The 15,619-nt window shown below is 54.0% G+C and overlaps 2 protein-coding genes across 2 annotated transcripts; both read right to left on the bottom strand.

The window, feature by feature from the left end:
- Positions 1 to 1,617: 1,617 nt before the first annotated feature.
- Positions 1,618 to 9,043, bottom strand: ASPBRDRAFT_59279 (DNA-directed RNA polymerase; the record flags this gene model as incomplete). Its single annotated transcript, XM_067628029.1, has 5 exons — positions 1,618 to 4,902; positions 4,963 to 5,671; positions 7,962 to 8,155; positions 8,220 to 8,491; positions 8,569 to 9,043. 5 exons carry the CDS (start codon positions 9,041 to 9,043, stop codon positions 1,618 to 1,620), a joined length of 4,935 nt encoding a protein of 1,644 aa, XP_067474084.1.
- Positions 9,044 to 9,317: 274 nt separating this feature from the next.
- ASPBRDRAFT_78793 (sulfite reductase (NADPH) subunit beta) lies at positions 9,318 to 14,631 on the bottom strand. Its single transcript, XM_067629426.1, has 4 exons — positions 14,326 to 14,631; positions 14,080 to 14,219; positions 9,635 to 14,017; positions 9,318 to 9,578 (listed from the first exon to the last, which is right to left on the bottom strand). Exons 1-4 carry the CDS (start codon positions 14,354 to 14,356, stop codon positions 9,549 to 9,551), a joined length of 4,584 nt encoding a protein of 1,527 aa, XP_067474083.1. The 5' UTR covers positions 14,357 to 14,631; the 3' UTR covers positions 9,318 to 9,548.
- Positions 14,632 to 15,619: the final 988 nt, after the last annotated feature.

Below are 15,619 nucleotides of genomic sequence, written 5' to 3'. Positions count from 1 at the left end.
TCCGGACGAGAAAGGAGAGAAAGGACTGGTGAATTGAGGAATCGAAGAGGTTGACATGCTCACCGGGCGGAACAATCAACCCAGCGGGTCATGGAAGACCCCGGTGGTCGGGGGACGGGGACGTGAGGTATTCAGACCGCTGGCGAATGGAAGGGCCGTAAGGCCCCAAGCGTGAAAGGGCACTACGCTAGCGGGAGAGGAGATTAAGGCGACTCTGGAGCGACAGATCCCTGACGAGCGAGCAAGACGATTCGAGACCAGCAGAAGGGCAGGAGGAAAAGACGATGAAGCAGAAGAGCCGGTCGCAAGGAAACCACGGAACGATCAACTCCACGGCATTGCCGATTTCAATCTGCGGGGCAACTAAGACACGGACTAAAAAACAGGGACCTAATCACTAAAAGGCAGCAGAAGAGGAGACTGTCAGCCGGAGAAGCGACCAGGGCCGGACCAACTAATTGAGGCACGAGCAACTAACCAGTTGGGGAGAAGGTGGCTTTAGTTCGGTGGGCAGGTCCGGGGAAGGTGAAGAACCCACGAGAAGCACTTGGCTGACTGGCTGCTAGCTAAGTTATTCTCTCGCTCACCACAGACACCACGGTCGGGTCAGACCATCAGACACTGAACCAGAAATGCAGTTGGTATAGTAGACCTTGAGGCATACTGTTTGAGAGATGCTGATGAGGGAGGAGGGGGAAGGGGAAGAGAAAAGACACTGCCTGGCGAGGCAAAGTCTAACCAAAAAGAAGGATTTGGGGATGCAGAATTGCAAGGGGAAAAAAGGCGGGGAAGCACCAAACGGACAGGCCACCAACCCGGGGCTGCCTCCGGATCGTCAGGTCAATGCCAATGCCATCGTTGGCCACCAGACTCGCTGAACAACTCTCCTGCACGATTTCATGGGCTATGCTGTCTATGCGCCAATGACAAGGCTGCTCGGAGAGATGGAGAGAGAGGGGGTGGGCAAGACAGAGAAGCGAACAGCAGGCAAGCAACTCGCAGGTGGCTCTCCGCACTCAACAAATTAGTTAGTACTGAAACTCCCTCCAAACTTTCGGTCCATGCAAGGGTTCGCTCCCAATTAATAAAGGCAATTAAATTCGACGGCCTGCACGTCAGCTTATCTCCGACTCTCACGCTGCCTGCCGTGCCCAATGGGAGGTTTTACGCTGCTCACAAGGTCACATCCACTGTAATGCATTTCATTATATACAATTGTGATCAATAGACTTCCATCCCTAATATATACACCGGTCCCATTTTATGCCAACACAAACATATCAAAGACATGATCAAGACTGTACACGTTCATTCATGCATCCCAAACCCATGCAGTAGAACCATGCTAGAAACAACCAGAACAGTATTAAAAAAATGAGAAAAGAGAAAAGATCCCAACTGGGTCGACTTTTACACCACAGGATGAGACCACCAGAAGGTTAATAAATGTACAAGAGGTGATGAACATCCGGAGAAGGAGCAGGACAGGACAGGACACGGTCCCACCCTGAGCACGCTCCGTGCCAGACCGCCATCAGCAGAGACAGCCGTGGCCCGCGCGAACTGACCCCAGCCTAGGCAAAATGCGCCCGAGCGTTGCCAGGGCGTACCCGCCATCTAACAGAAGAAGTACTTGCTGTCGCGGATCCGCGTCACGTCCCAAGTACCCTTGGTCGGGACGGCACGGAACCGCAACGGGAGCCAAATATGCACATACGACTTCTTGGCCTGCTTGCGCTTGCTCGGTGCCGACTCTTCCGCAGGCATCTCCTCGTGGGCATCCGCTTTTGCCCCGAGGACATTGTCGAAGCCCTGGAACAGGGTCTCGATGGCGGGATCCGTCGGGTCGGCCTCCATCCCAGAGATCTTGCGCTCCGCAGCCGCCAGGTCTTCCGGCACGTGCCCGACCGCCGTCTCTCCCAGAGAACTGGCGATCGCCAAATCCTCGTCGCTGCCGAATTGCTCGAAAATGCTGGCCGGGGTCACCATCGCGCGTCCCTGCGCCTGGAGCTCCGGGTCCTCCGCCCGCAAGAGCTTCTGTCGCTTGTGCTCCTCGAGCAGCTCCTGCACCTTCATGGCCTTCTGAGATGCCTTCGATCCCTTCCGCAGGGCCTTGATCTTCTGTCCCAAGGCACTGCTGGCGTCCACCTTGGCGAGGAAAAGGTTCTTGCTGTACCGGACTTCGAACTCCGCAGCCAATCGCTTGACCACATCGTCCGAGTGCATGCGCACGAACGCCTCGCGGAGCAGCTGGTTCATCGAGTCGATGTCACAGGCGTGGGTCCAGAAAGAGTCGTGGACGGCGGAGAACTGAAGCCCGGCGCGGTGGCATGCGATCGCCGACAGCATCATGTGGGTGGCGTCGAGGGAATGAATGAAGTTGGGAGGGAAGGCTTGCAGCTGCTTGCGCTTAGAGACAACATCGCCCGAGCTGCCGTCAACAATGCTCAGATCCTGGAGTGTAGTGTAGATACGGCGGGCCTTGCGCACCCGGTAGGGCTGGACGACAGGCAAGCCAAGGGGAGTGGTCCAAATAACCGTAGACCGGAACTTCTTCGTGGGATCTTCCATCTGCTTCGCATCCTCCGGGCTCATGGCCTCCTTGGCAATTTGTTCAATCTGCTCCGGAGCCAGCGACTGTGTGATACGACTGGCGCAGTCACCCAGCCAGTACTGGATGTCGTGGGCACCGTTGAACATGGTACCCAACGCCTCGAAGACTTTCCGTGCAATGTAGATGGCTCCCTGGTGTTTCTGGTCCTGGGAGAGTTCGGGATAGTGATCGATAAGCTGCTTGCGAACCTGCTTCATGGCGCCCATGAAGGTCACACCGTACACGTTTGTCATGACGGTTTGCTTCACCACCTTTCTGGTGATCTTGCCGTCCAAGTACTTGGCCACGCTATGGCCCTGCGCGGCTTCACGAGCAACGGCTTCTTTGACGAATTCGGCGACACCAGTATACACATCAGATGGGCGGTCGGATGGTTCAAGGTTGACTTGCTGAGCGCCGATCTTATCACCACCCAGTGCAGCATAGTGCTGCAATCCGTTACAGGAGCCATCCTGATGGACGGGCAGGCGTGACGCGAATTGCGTGGGATCCGGATGCTGGAGCGCGTTCCTCAACTCACAGCATGCAGCCAAGCACTGCCACGGATCGTCGGCTTTCAGCCACCAACGCCGGCCATGGAGACCGTTGTTGGCAGAGTCAAGCACATCGTCCAGATGATCCATGGTGAACTTCTCTCGTTCGGAGAGGCTGGCCTTGTCGAATCCAGACAAGTTTGCAATCTGCACTTTCAGCCACCTCAGTCCACTCTCCCCAAGCGGCTTGGCTTGGCTAAACAGAAGCAGACCTCTTGCATTGTCTGCACCCATCTGGTTGAGATAAGGTGGGAGAGGATACGCACGTCCACGGAAATCCAAGTTATGAGGCAGATAGAATGTCTCGTTCCTGTACGCCCGAGCCACCTCCATCTGGAAGTTCTGGAAACAACGCTGGGAGTGGAAACCGGCTCTGCGGTTCTCAATCTCACGCATGTCGTTGTCCCACTTCTTTTCCGCTTCGTAGCCCTCCTCCGGCGATGGTTTAGGGGGGTGAGGCAAGTCGGGCTCCAACGGGGCGAGATCGGCGACAGGGTCTCCAGAGTTCCAAGCCTCGAGCATAACCTTGAAAACGTCTTCGTTGATAACCCATCCGGTGTTGCCAAGAATATCCAGTCCCTGGCGGATTTGCTCGAGTCCATTGTTCTCCAGCGCCGCCTTGACATAGGCGGGTTGCAATGTTTCACCGGGGGTCGTGCGGATCAGGTTGCTCTTGTAAACATGATATCCACCATCGGAAACACCCTTCCACGGCCTAGGCTTGCTCAACATAGGCAAATGGCGACCCAAGAGATCAGACGTGGGCTCTTTGGTGACGATCTTGACAATCTCGGGGTGCAGATGAATAAAACCGGCACGTCTGCCCCAGTTGATTTGATAAGCATGCTGAAATGCGGGCTGCATGGAGATCTCAGGCTTCTTCGTTTCCGGGTTGTCGATTTTCACAGGAGCCTTGGCGACTTCGAAAAGGAAACTCATCAAGGCAGCACCCACTTTGGCCTTCACTCGAGCTGACCAAGCAACGGCAGGGTCATCCTGCTCCAGATTCCGGACAATGGTGTGCCACTTTGCCCGACCGTCTTTTTGCTTGCGGATCGAAAGGGTTTGCTTGACGGCTTTCAACCGTGCGGCATCAGCTGTGGATTCTTTCTTGAGTGTGAGTTCAGCGAGGAACTCGTCATGAAGTTCGGAGCCGATTCCAGTAGCGATCGAGGCGAGCTTCAGCCCTGAATCCATACCTCCCCGGCCAAAAGAAGACAAAACGCTCAGGATGGTGAGCGCGGCCAGCTTGTCCGAGTCAACACACCGCAGGAAGACCCCGTATTCACAACGCTCGGTATCCTCCAACGTCCGAGGGGGCTTTGCCTCCGATTGTTCGACGAGTTTGAGTTCCGCCTCGATTCTGGACACTAGATCGGTGTGCCATTGGCTGATGATACTGCCCAAGCGCTTCTCACTTCCAGTGGTGTTGAGGCCGGCCTTCTGTCGGTCGATGGTTTGTTGTCTCCACCGGTTCAAGGCCGCCTGGATAGAATTGGCTTCCAGCTGTTTTTGCCTGGAAAGGTTGTACATTTCTCGGGACTCCGCCTCTGCGTATTCGCCTTCTGCGGGAGCGGCTACTTTGGAAGCACCGTTGAAAAGCGAAAGAGATTCTCTCAGGGAAGAAAGACCGAGACCTTTCTGTTCGACGGCTTTGACCTCCGGCAAATCGGCTGCATCCGCGAGGGGATCTTCGGTGACAGCGTTGTTATCCAAGCTACCCATTGAAACGCGCTGTATATCAGAGGAACAGATCTATTCGAGCATTATTATCAGCACATATGTTCAGATGCAGAGAAGGGAAAGGGAACAAACCTCTGATAGCTCGCCAACTTCCAGTTCGGAGAGAACAGGAGCAGCCAAGACTTCCTCCTCGAGAGATGCGTTCTTGGCAAATTCCCAGTATCTGCGGACTGCTCGATCGCGTTTGGTACCGTGGAACATACGCAGCGCCATCCGAATCATGACTGCATAGGTCGTCGCGTCGGGAACCACACCAGAAGCCGGCAGGTCGACTTCGAAGAACTTCTGCATCGGCAAGACAAGGTTGTGCTGCCTTGTCAAGATCATCTGCGAGACCATCCCCTCAAGGTAGCGATTGTGAAGGGCCAGGTACTTCGGAGACGCAGGCGGGTAGCATCCTCTAAGTCGGGACAGGAGAATGGCAGCACGATCATAGCGGTGAAGTCTCAAGGACAGGTCGAAGTTTGCCAGCATTTCTTCTTCATCACCACCAAGCCCCTTCACTCTCCGCAACACCTTGGGTTTCGTTTGTAGGGCATCATCGACGATGACCAGAGACGAGGGATCGAATTCATGGGCGAGGGGAGAGAAGAACGAGGACAATTGGTGGTCGAAGTACTGCTCGGGGTTATACGCGGGGGTTTCGAAAGATCCATAAGACCCTTGGTCGATAGCAGACTGGTCGGCGGCAGTGGCGAGGCTTCGACTCGACTGGAAAGAGGGCCGGCGAGGACGCTCCTGAGGAGCGTTCGTAGCTGTGTTTGTAAAAGCGGAGGGTCGACTCGAATGAGAATGAAGTCTCAGTGTTGCAGGCGAAGGCAACACCGAGCGCCCCTTTGCAAGGCGCAGACGAGCGAAGGCATTTTTCTGAAGAGCAACTCGGGACAACATGATACACGAACACCGCCAGACGCGATGATGAACAATTAGAGGTATATCGCTGATTATTTGCAATTATAAAGAAGGGAGATGATTAGATGCAGAAACAAAACAGGGCGTCTAAAGCTATAGAAGAGAAGGAAATTCGGAATAGATGCAGGATGGATGCAAAAGACCCAGACTAAGAACCTATCAGATGGTGCACATCTATCCAATCTGACAAGCCGTCCTGCAGCCCTTCAACGACCGAGGAAGGGAACAAAAATGAGAGAAAGAAAAGGGAGGATGGGGAGGATGGGGAGGAGGTGAAAAGAGAAAAAGGCGTGAAGGCGAGAAACTGCGAATGGGATCTCCAGTCGAGACGGAGACTTCGGCGGACGGAAATGAAAATTGGTCCACCGCCCGATTGAGCGATAAGGCACGTGAGTGGCACGTGATGTTCTGGAAGATCGCCGGTCTTTTTTCCATGTGCTCATTGGCTGGAGGTTCTATCTGTATTTTCTATGGATTTCGTCCAGCAGCGATCATCTCGATGGCAAATAGAAGAGGCCTATGGGCCTGAGATAGATGAATATGAAACTAAATTTATATGGGATGCAGAGGGCCAACATAGTACGTCTACTTGAACCTGGGAGACTGGTTACAAGATTACATTGGTTCCTGCGGCTTTCCATGTCTTTTGACCCTCGCCTTGGTGGAAGAGGTGATTATCTGGCAACGGACGAAATCCTCCGTAGGACCCAGCGTATCTCATCAGCGACGCGTTCCGGCTCTGTGATCTGAATATTATGGCCACTTTGCATCGTGGTGGAAAATCGCACGTTACTTGACAGATTGAGCAGTTCGCGCTGAAAGGCCTCCTCACTAGCATCCCAGCGCTCCAGGTAGTGACGAAAGGCCGTTCGCTCGTCTTCCGTCCCCAACCCTTGCGCCACGCCCCGATGGTACATGCGCTCCTGGTCCCGATGCGAATTGCCCCGGAGCACACTCAGCGGCTGGCCGGCGAGGAGATCTCGCCCCGGGAGGAGTTGCTGTTTCTTGGCTAGGACGCCGCGACTGACCTGGAAATAGGGCAGCTCGCGGATGGCCTGTTGCGTGTGGTGTCGGCTAGCTTCCTCCGCCATCAGCTCTGCCCACTCGGCCTCTGTGAGTCGATGATCGCGGCTCAGCCCGACGACTTCCATATAATCCAGTCCCGCCGTGACGGCTGCGATACAGGGATCAGGCCATGTCTCGAAGAGCATTCGCTCCTGTACGGCATCCACCAACACCATCCCGCAGATCGCCTCGGGCCCGCGGGCAGCAAGAAACTCCCGCGCGAGAATGCCGCCCCAGGAATGACCGACCACGAGGTATGGGGGTGGCAGGGCCGCGGCGGCAAGTAGACGAGACAGCTCATCCACGATGGTCAGTGAGTCCGGCTCGACGGTAGGGCATGCTTCGCTCTGACCGTAGCCGGTGCGCTCATACAGCAGCACTGGTGCCTCGTTCTCGAGATGTCGACACACCGCGCTCCATTCTAGCGCGCTGCTGGTGATCCCGGTAAGAACCACCACAAGCGGAGCGCCGGGCTGCCGAGGTATACCTCGCAATGCGTAGCTCAAGGAGTGGGTTCCGATGTGGGCGGTATGTTGGAAGTGTTCCATGGTAGCAGACACGGAGGAGAGTATATTAGTTGGTTAACTAGAGTAATGGGGAAGCTCAAGGCAGTCCGGTAAGCATGAGGAGGAGCTAGGGAGTAAGGACAGAGTCGGAGATAAGGTCAAACAATACACTAGCAGGGAAGCTGTCGTGACAGCGCCTAGTCTAGATCGCACAGTAATCGCACAGCTCATGCTCGTAAAACTGTATTAGTTCTATAATTCTAATCTTTAATAGCAGCTGATGATATAGAGTATCTCAAAAAAAAAATTAGTAACATATGTTGAGTAAGTTAAAGTAGCCGCACAAAGTACGGCGTGGTTTACTTGTGAACTGTTCAGGAACTGCATGCTTTGCCAAATTTCTTCTAAGTCTTGAGAAATATAGTTGTTCGACCCCTAAAGTCTATTCTCCACTACGCAAACTTAGCCGTGAGGTACTGCCTACTGCCTCTACTACTATGTATACGCTCATGTGCTAGTCATTCAGCATTCGTAATTATGCATACAGTATATTTCAACCATCACCCTTCTGTTGTCCCCTCAGCAGACTGCTGTGCTTCCCGCTGCTTCATCCGGTTCTGTTTCATAGCCCAACCCGTCATCTCCGGTCGTGCAGGATCAATCCGGGGCGCACTCATCGTATCCAGATAACTTTCACTATCAATCGCCGACTGCAACTGTGGTAGACTGTCCACATCCTGGTGCATCATGTAGTTTTCGTACAATTGCCACGATTCCTCAGTCTGAAGCAAAAAACATCCACACGTTAGCCAGCATTCCTCCTAAGTAGTATAGTATAACACTCACCTCAGCATCAACCCACTCATATTCCTTCCACTTCTCATCCTGCATCTTCTTCAAAAGATCCAGATTGCCCGCAACCTGCGCCGCCTCGCCATCCTCCGCGGCCTTGATCTTCACATCAATAGCCCTAGCTTCGCTCTCGCCGGGACGATCCTCATCACCTTCCTTCCTAGCCTTGCCCTTGCCCTTTGTCGGCATCTCATCCAAGGCATCCAAATGATGAAGCTGCGGGTGTAACTGCACAACAGCCGAAACAGGCGAAAGATGCAACTTATCTATCCCGACAGAAACCTTAATTAGCCCTATCCCCAATCTCCAACAAATCATGAACAAGAAAGACTGGATAACTCACCCCCCCTAAAAGCTGCCAACATATAAACCGGATCCCCATCCTCCGGAGACTTAATTCTCCCACCCAGCGTCTGCACCCTCATCAACGACGCCGTCTCGTTTTTCGCATCCGCCGCCGCCGCTGCCGCATCCTCCATCTTCACCTTCGCCGCTGGCGCTCCGCCAGCACCACCGGAACTAAACCCACCCGCCATACCAAACGCGCCGCCTTCGCGCGCACTCCGACTCTTTTTCAATGCATCACCGTACCGCAATCCCTTGCTGACGTCGTAATTCACCCGCGTGTTAATGGGGACGTCGACCTCCACGAGTCCCGTCTTGGGTTTCAGCCGGAAGGAGGTGGGTTTTTGGCCGTGGCGGTCGTCGTAGGCGGATCCTGTGGGTCGGTCGAGGTATTGGAGGACGTAGCGCGAGATTTCGGAGTCGGTGAGGCAGATGTCGTAGGAGGCGATGATGGGGTCGTCGGAGGGGTCCATGGCGAGTAGATTGGGGATCGGGTGTTCGATTATAAGGGTGTATTCATGGGTTGTCGGCTCTAGGTGATTGTCTGGAGAATTTGAGGTATGATATATTGGAGTAGACCCGGCAATGGCTGTGCGCTTTGCGGGGTGTCGGTTTTTTTCTTTGGCAACTTTTTCTTTGCTTTATCGGAGGCGGAGGTGGTTTGATAAGCTGCCCGCTTGCAGAATCGCTGGTGTTACACCGCCTTCTTCTTTGGGAGGTAGATCTATGAGGAAATGAGCAGCGGATGGCGTAGATGATTACTGGTATATGTGCTGCTATGTATGTACTAAATAGAACAAATAGAAAGGGTACATTTTACAATCACAGCTATGAATGCAGATGCGACAATAATTTGGTCATCAACAGTATGTACAGAACAGCTGTATCGTCGTGAAATTCATGAAACTTCTTGATGTATAACAGTAGCACATAGATGCCCACTATCCAAAGGCATTATTTTTGGGATATCTCCAGCGTCTACTCCTCGTCCTCATCATCTTCAGCAACCTGTGGCAGTTGTTAGTCATGTGGTTCAAATCTAATAGAAGAAAGGTTCAACATACTCCTTCGTGGAAGTTCTGTCCGTCGGTCGTCGCCTTGATGACACCCGCACGGATACACCAGTCTCCGAATCTCTCAGGGGTCTCGCCATCAGTGTTGCGCTCCTGGGAGTACCGCTTGAGAAGACCCTTCATGATCTCGAGGATCTCATCCTCCTTGATCGAAGAGCGGTAGAGCTTGTTCAGACGCTGGCCGTGGTAGCCACCACCGAGGTACATGTTGTACGCACCGTAGGCCTTACCAACGAAAGCAACTTCAGCCAGCCAAGGTCTGGCACAGCCGTTGGGGCAACCAGTCATACGCATGACAATGCTGTCGCTGGCCAAGCCGACCTCCTCAAGAGTGGACTCCAGCTTGGAGATCAGGACCGGCAGGTAACGCTCGGACTCAGCCATGGCAAGACCACAGGTGGGGAAAGCAACGCAGGCAGACGAAGAGAGACGCAGACCGCTGAAGGAGGTGTTGTCAAGCTTGTACTGAGCCATCAGCTCCTTGATGGCGGGAAGGTCTGCATCCTCAATGTTGGACAGGATCAAGTGCTGGTTACCGGTGAGACGGAACTCGCCCTTGTCGAGCTTGGCGAGCTCACGCAGACCAGTCCGCATCTTAAAGTCAGCGGTGTCCTCAATACGTCCGTTCTCGATGAAGAACGTGAAGTGGTTGAGACCCTTCTCGTCCTTCAGCCAGCCGAAGGTATCGACGTTCGAAACGAACTTGAAGGGGCGGGGCTCGGCAAAGCGCAGGCCCTCGGGAAGAAGGGCCTCGACCTTCTCCTTGTAGGCAGCCACGCCCATGTCGTCGATGGTGTACTTTAGACGAGCGTGCTTGCGGTTCTTGCGGTCACCGTGGTCACGCTGAACCAGCATGATCTTCTCACAGACAATGTGAGCCTGGTCAGCAGGGACGTAACCAAACATGCGTCCCGTTTGAGGATAGGTCTTCTTGTTGTTGTGAGTAGCACCCATACCACCACCGGCAGTGATGTTGAAACCTTCCAGGTGTCCATCGGCGCCCTTGATGGCGATCAGACCAATATCATGAGCGTAGACATCGGTGTCGTTGTGGGGAGGGATGGCAATGGTGATCTTGAATTTACGAGGAAGGTAAGTGGGACCGTAGAGCGGCTCGTGGTCAACAACAGCATCGCCGGCAACCTGGACCTTCTTGTCGTCGTCATCCTTCAACCAGATCTCGTGGTAGGCCGTGGTAGAGGGAAGCAAGTGATCACTGATCTTCTGGGCGACGGCGTGCGTCTCGCGGTGGAAGTAAGAAAGCTCAGGGAGGGAACTGCACATGACGTTACGGTTGACATCACCGCAAGCAGCGATGGTAGTCATGAGCGCCTTGTTGATAGCACGCATGGCGCCACGAAGGTTGCGCTTGATGACACCGTGGAACTGGAAGGTCTGTCGAGTAGTCAACTTCATGGTCTCGTTACCGTGAGAGCTACTGATAGCATCCATCTGAAGCCACTGAAGGGGAGTGGCCACACCACCGGGCAGTCGACAACGAATCATGAAGCTGTAGGCAGGCTCAAGACCCTGGGCCTTGCGCTCATCACGGACATCACGATCATCCTGCATGTAGGTACCGTGGAACTTGGTGAGCTGCTGGTCACTGGCGGAGATAGCACCAGTGGACTCATCCAGCAGTCCCTCGGCGATCGTACCACGCAGGTAGTTGGACTGGATCTTGATATCCTCGTTGGTCAACGGCGGAGGCTCGTCCGCCAGACCCTCGACCTTGTCCACACCCAGAGCCTGCCAGAGACGAGGCTCCCACTCGGAGTAGCCGGTCTGGAAGGCATCGGGATCTTGGTCATCACCGAGACCAATGTCGGTCAGCTTGCGTCCACCAAGGAAGGCGACACGGGCATCCAGGTCCTTGGCAGGCTTGTTGTAGTAGATTCTGTCTTCCTTGCGCGGCCAGTAGTGGCTGTCACCAAGACCGAAAACGGAGTAGTTGATGGAAGACAAATCCAAGTCACCGGTGTTCTTCACGAACTCCCACAGGCCACGGCCATTCTGGGGGAATTCACCCTGACCGGCAGTACTGGAGATGAAAACCACGTTCTCTTCGGTGGCAAGGTCATCGAGGGGATAGTCATCCATTGCCATGACCATGGTCTTCAAGCCTCTGGCACGACCGCGGTTGCCGAGACGCTTCGCCAGAGTGGCGGCGTTGCCGTTGTCAGAGGCGAAGAGAATGGTCAGAGGAGCACCGAAGAGACCCTCAAGGAGCTTCTCGTAAGAATCCTTGGCCTGGCGCTTCTGAAGAGAGCGGACCTCAGTTCCGTAGGACTCTGAAAGCACGGGCGAGTACTTGGGGTGACGGTTCATGAGCTGGGTAAGCTGGTTGTCCCTCCGAAGGAACTCTTCCAGTTCGCGCCTGATACGGTCCGAGTCCAGAGAGAACTTGGGTTCACCGTTCTCATCGTTGCCAGGGTTCCAGCGGTACAGCGGCCAGTAACCAAGGTCAACGGCCTTCTTGGTCTCCTGGAGCACAGTCAAGGCAGAGTCGTTCTCCTGGTTGTAGGGAAGGTAAGCAACAACAACGGAGGGACCCTTGAACTGCTCGGCTTCAGCCATAGCCTGGAGAACCTGGGTGTACGAGCCGTACACGGCGACGGATGCAACATAGGCGTTGCCAAAGTTCATGGCATACAGACCGATGTCCTTCTTTCTGCGAGTGGGGTCCGCGGCGGTGCGCTCGGAGTAAGGCTGCGAATCAATGACGAGCATGTTGACGTTGGCTCCGGAGGCAAGGACGTGGTGAACACCGGAGTTGCCGAGATCATAAGCCCAGGCGTCAGAGCCAATGAGCCACAAAGACTCATCGTAGAACAGCTTCTTGGATTGCAAGAGCTGTCTGGCAAGCTGAGAACCGTCGGTGGAGAGGCGGGCAATAACATCGGGTGCCAGCTTGTTGGCCTTGGAGGCATCTGTAGCACTGAGGGCCCATTTGGAGAGCCATGACCTGGGGACATCGGTAGCGAAGCTGGTGGACTTGGATGCTTCTTCGACTTCACGAATAAAACGCTGGCGGTGCTCCAGCCTGGCGGTCAGCGCACCGAATCCGTATTCAGGGCTGGCAGCGATGGTGGAGGAAACCCCGGCATGCTTCGAGCCCAGTTGGTTGGCAATGTGCAGGCGTTCACCGAAGAGCTGGTTGAGAATCTTCAGGTAGGCGTTCTCAACATGGGGCTGCTCGAGGGCAGTCTCACTGGAAGGGACCTTCGAGGTTCCGATCTCGAGGTTCTGAATAGGGGAGGGAGAGCTCAGGTTCTGCACAATACCACGAAGGGCCTGGACAGCAGTGGAGGGCTCAACGTATCCCAGTCTGTATCCCACGATCTTGGGGGTGGCCCGACCAGCAGCCGGGGACAGACTGGAAAGAAGGTCCATGAACGCGGGTCCCCATTTCGTAGTCTTGCGCACCTGCTCCAGCACGGCGATCTTCTCAATCGAGCTCGGGATAGATTCAACGATCTGTCCGCCAACCCAGGGGCGGTACAACCGCGCAGTGATCAAGCCAACATTTCCAAGCTCACCGGAAGCCTCCTCCTTGCCCAGAACGTCCACGAACACGCCAGTCGAACCAAAGACGAAGATGGCCGACTTGGCATCGGAGGGACCGGTGTACTCGATTGCGCGGTAATTGCGTCCAGTGGTCTGCGACAACACGTTCCATATTTGAGAAGTCCATTCAAAGATGTCTGTGGCACTGACTGGCCGAGTGGCCGAGGCATCGATCGTTGTGGCAGCGGAGCTAGTCGCACGGCTATCGACACTGCTGTCTCTCTGAGAAGAGCCAACAGACGAAGTGTCAACACTGACATTGGGAGGAGTCTGAGTGCCCTGAGCAGGGGTGGAAGAACCCTCGGCCTGGCGGGCGGCGCTGTCCACATCCTCAGTGACCGTGGCGACCCGTCCAGAATCAGCGTAGAGCGTCTGGGCACCCAGGCCAGACGTATGTGTCACAGTGCTTCCGCCCAAGTTGAGAACGGACCGAAGAACCTCGGCATCTTCCTCGGCAATAGCATCATCGCGAGCGGAGTTGGCAGGGTCGAAGAAGTGGATGACACCCTTGCCGGACTTGCGGGCCAACGCATGAGCGGTGATGGCAATATCCTGCGCCTCCTGGAGGGTCTCGGAATGCAAGAAGGTGAACCCGCATTGCCTGATCGAGCTGATCACGGAGTAGTCTGGGAATGGGTATGGCTCCAGAGCGACGTGGATGACGACAGGAGTGTTCGCCAAGCGGTAGAGGTGAGGGATAGAGGAGAGCAAGGTGGAGGAGGTGGTCACGACAGACACAGTGTTTCCTGTCTGCAGAGGGTGGAAAGCGGAGAGGAGGGGATCTTCATTATAGCGAACAGCCACCACCTGCGGGGATCGTTAGAGTTGCCCTCCTACAGTCCAATTATGCGAAAATCAGTGAGACTCACGTCAGTGACACCACGAGGCAGAATGCTACGAGCATTGCTGGCCTTCAGGGTCTTAAGAGTCTTGGAGAACCAAGAATCGGCCTGCAATGACGGTTGAACGGAGAGAACGACATCGCTGGCCAAGTAGGCGACTCTCGCCACTATGAGCATCAGAAGATCAATTAGCATTCAGATCATACAAGAGATCATTCCTAGAAAAGCCAGGGATCCAATGATATAAACAGAAGAACCAGAGAAACACCATACCTGCTTCACCTGCAGTCGAAACGGACGCCATATTGACAATTGCTGGCTGCGCGGCGAAATGCGCAGGAAGTGGGATGGCAGAGAGAGAGAGAGAAATGGATATCACCGCATACGGTGACTCCCCACTCAATTCGAGGTCAAGAGATGAGGATGATGGGGGTTAAGGAGAAGGGGAAGAAGAAAAGAGAGGAGAAGAAGAAATGACTCCAGCTAAAGACCAGGGGAATTTTTAGTTTCACACTCAGCCCGTCTTTCCCTAATTTTTTCTACAAAACCCCGTCTAGCAACGAGCAATGGTTCTGCTTCCTCATAGACTTTTGGGGCCCTCCTCCGCCATCGGGGTTGGATTAGCCCGACGCTGATTGGATTGCGATCACGACATCGATGCAAACAGCCGCTGGTCGGTCTGGCAAACATGCCCGATGGGGACAAGTGCGGGGGCCTCGTGACTGGCCCGCGAGCACGTCACCCCCATGGATGCCTCGTGCTTCAGGCAGTTATCGGCTTTTGCTCTGAATGCCGGCGGATTTCAAAGCACGGGGAACTAGTTACTTGCTAGTACTACAACATCAGAGTGATTCACATAGACAAGTGAATCTCATTGTATCACATTGTTTTCGTATCGCTAATAATTAGATAAAGAATGCTACAGTTATACATACTGGTGCCTTCATCTACTATTAGTAGTATTAATTTTACCCTGCTTCATGGCAACTGTGTCGGATATATATCCACAGTTGAACCTCTATATCAATACATCAGTGCTAGTACTTCTAAGTTACTTTTCAATGTAGTACTTCAGATGTATTAGTAGTAGTCCGTACCATCATGCATCGGTTCAATCTACATCGGGATTTCTCGCGGGCTTTGCTGGGATTCGCACTAGACACCCATTGCAACTGACATCACATTTTCTCGGGCGAGACAGCATCGGAGATAACTCGGACCTGGCACTAACTACTTAAGATAGCTAATATACTATACAGCACACGACCATCTGATATCATATGATTTATTGACAGTGAAAAGCTGACAAATTGAGATTGGCGAGGGGTATCTATATCCTGCACATAATGTATATGACGCTGTTCTCGGGAGCCCACGTATGATGAGGCAAGAAAATATATGCACAATCCCTAGCATGATGCGACAAAAATGTACCCTGAAAACAAGATAACGCCTCAAACGAACCATCCCTATGTCGATACAAATATACAGGTCCCAGACGCCAAGTCCAAGTCGGCCATGACAACAACCATTCCTCGAAAGCCCAATATATGTTCATCCTTCCAGC

This window comes from Aspergillus brasiliensis (genome assembly GCF_001889945.1).
Source record: "Aspergillus brasiliensis CBS 101740 unplaced genomic scaffold ASPBRscaffold_18, whole genome shotgun sequence".
Taxonomy (NCBI): Eukaryota; Fungi; Ascomycota; class Eurotiomycetes; order Eurotiales; family Aspergillaceae; genus Aspergillus; species Aspergillus brasiliensis.
Note: the sequence above shows the minus strand (reverse complement) of the source record. Positions and strands in the feature narration are given on the sequence as shown.

Coding starts and splice junctions, on each gene's coding strand:
- ASPBRDRAFT_78793 (XM_067629426.1), bottom strand. CDS start 14,356: ATGGCGTCCGTTTCGACTGCAGGTGAAGCAG. Junction 14,018..14,079: donor TGCCTCGTGGTGTCACTGAC/GTGAGTCTCACT, acceptor CGATCCCCGCAG/GTGGTGGCTGTTCGCTATAA. Junction 9,579..9,634: donor GACAGAACTTCCACGAAGGA/GTATGTTGAACC, acceptor CAACTGCCACAG/GTTGCTGAAGATGATGAGGA.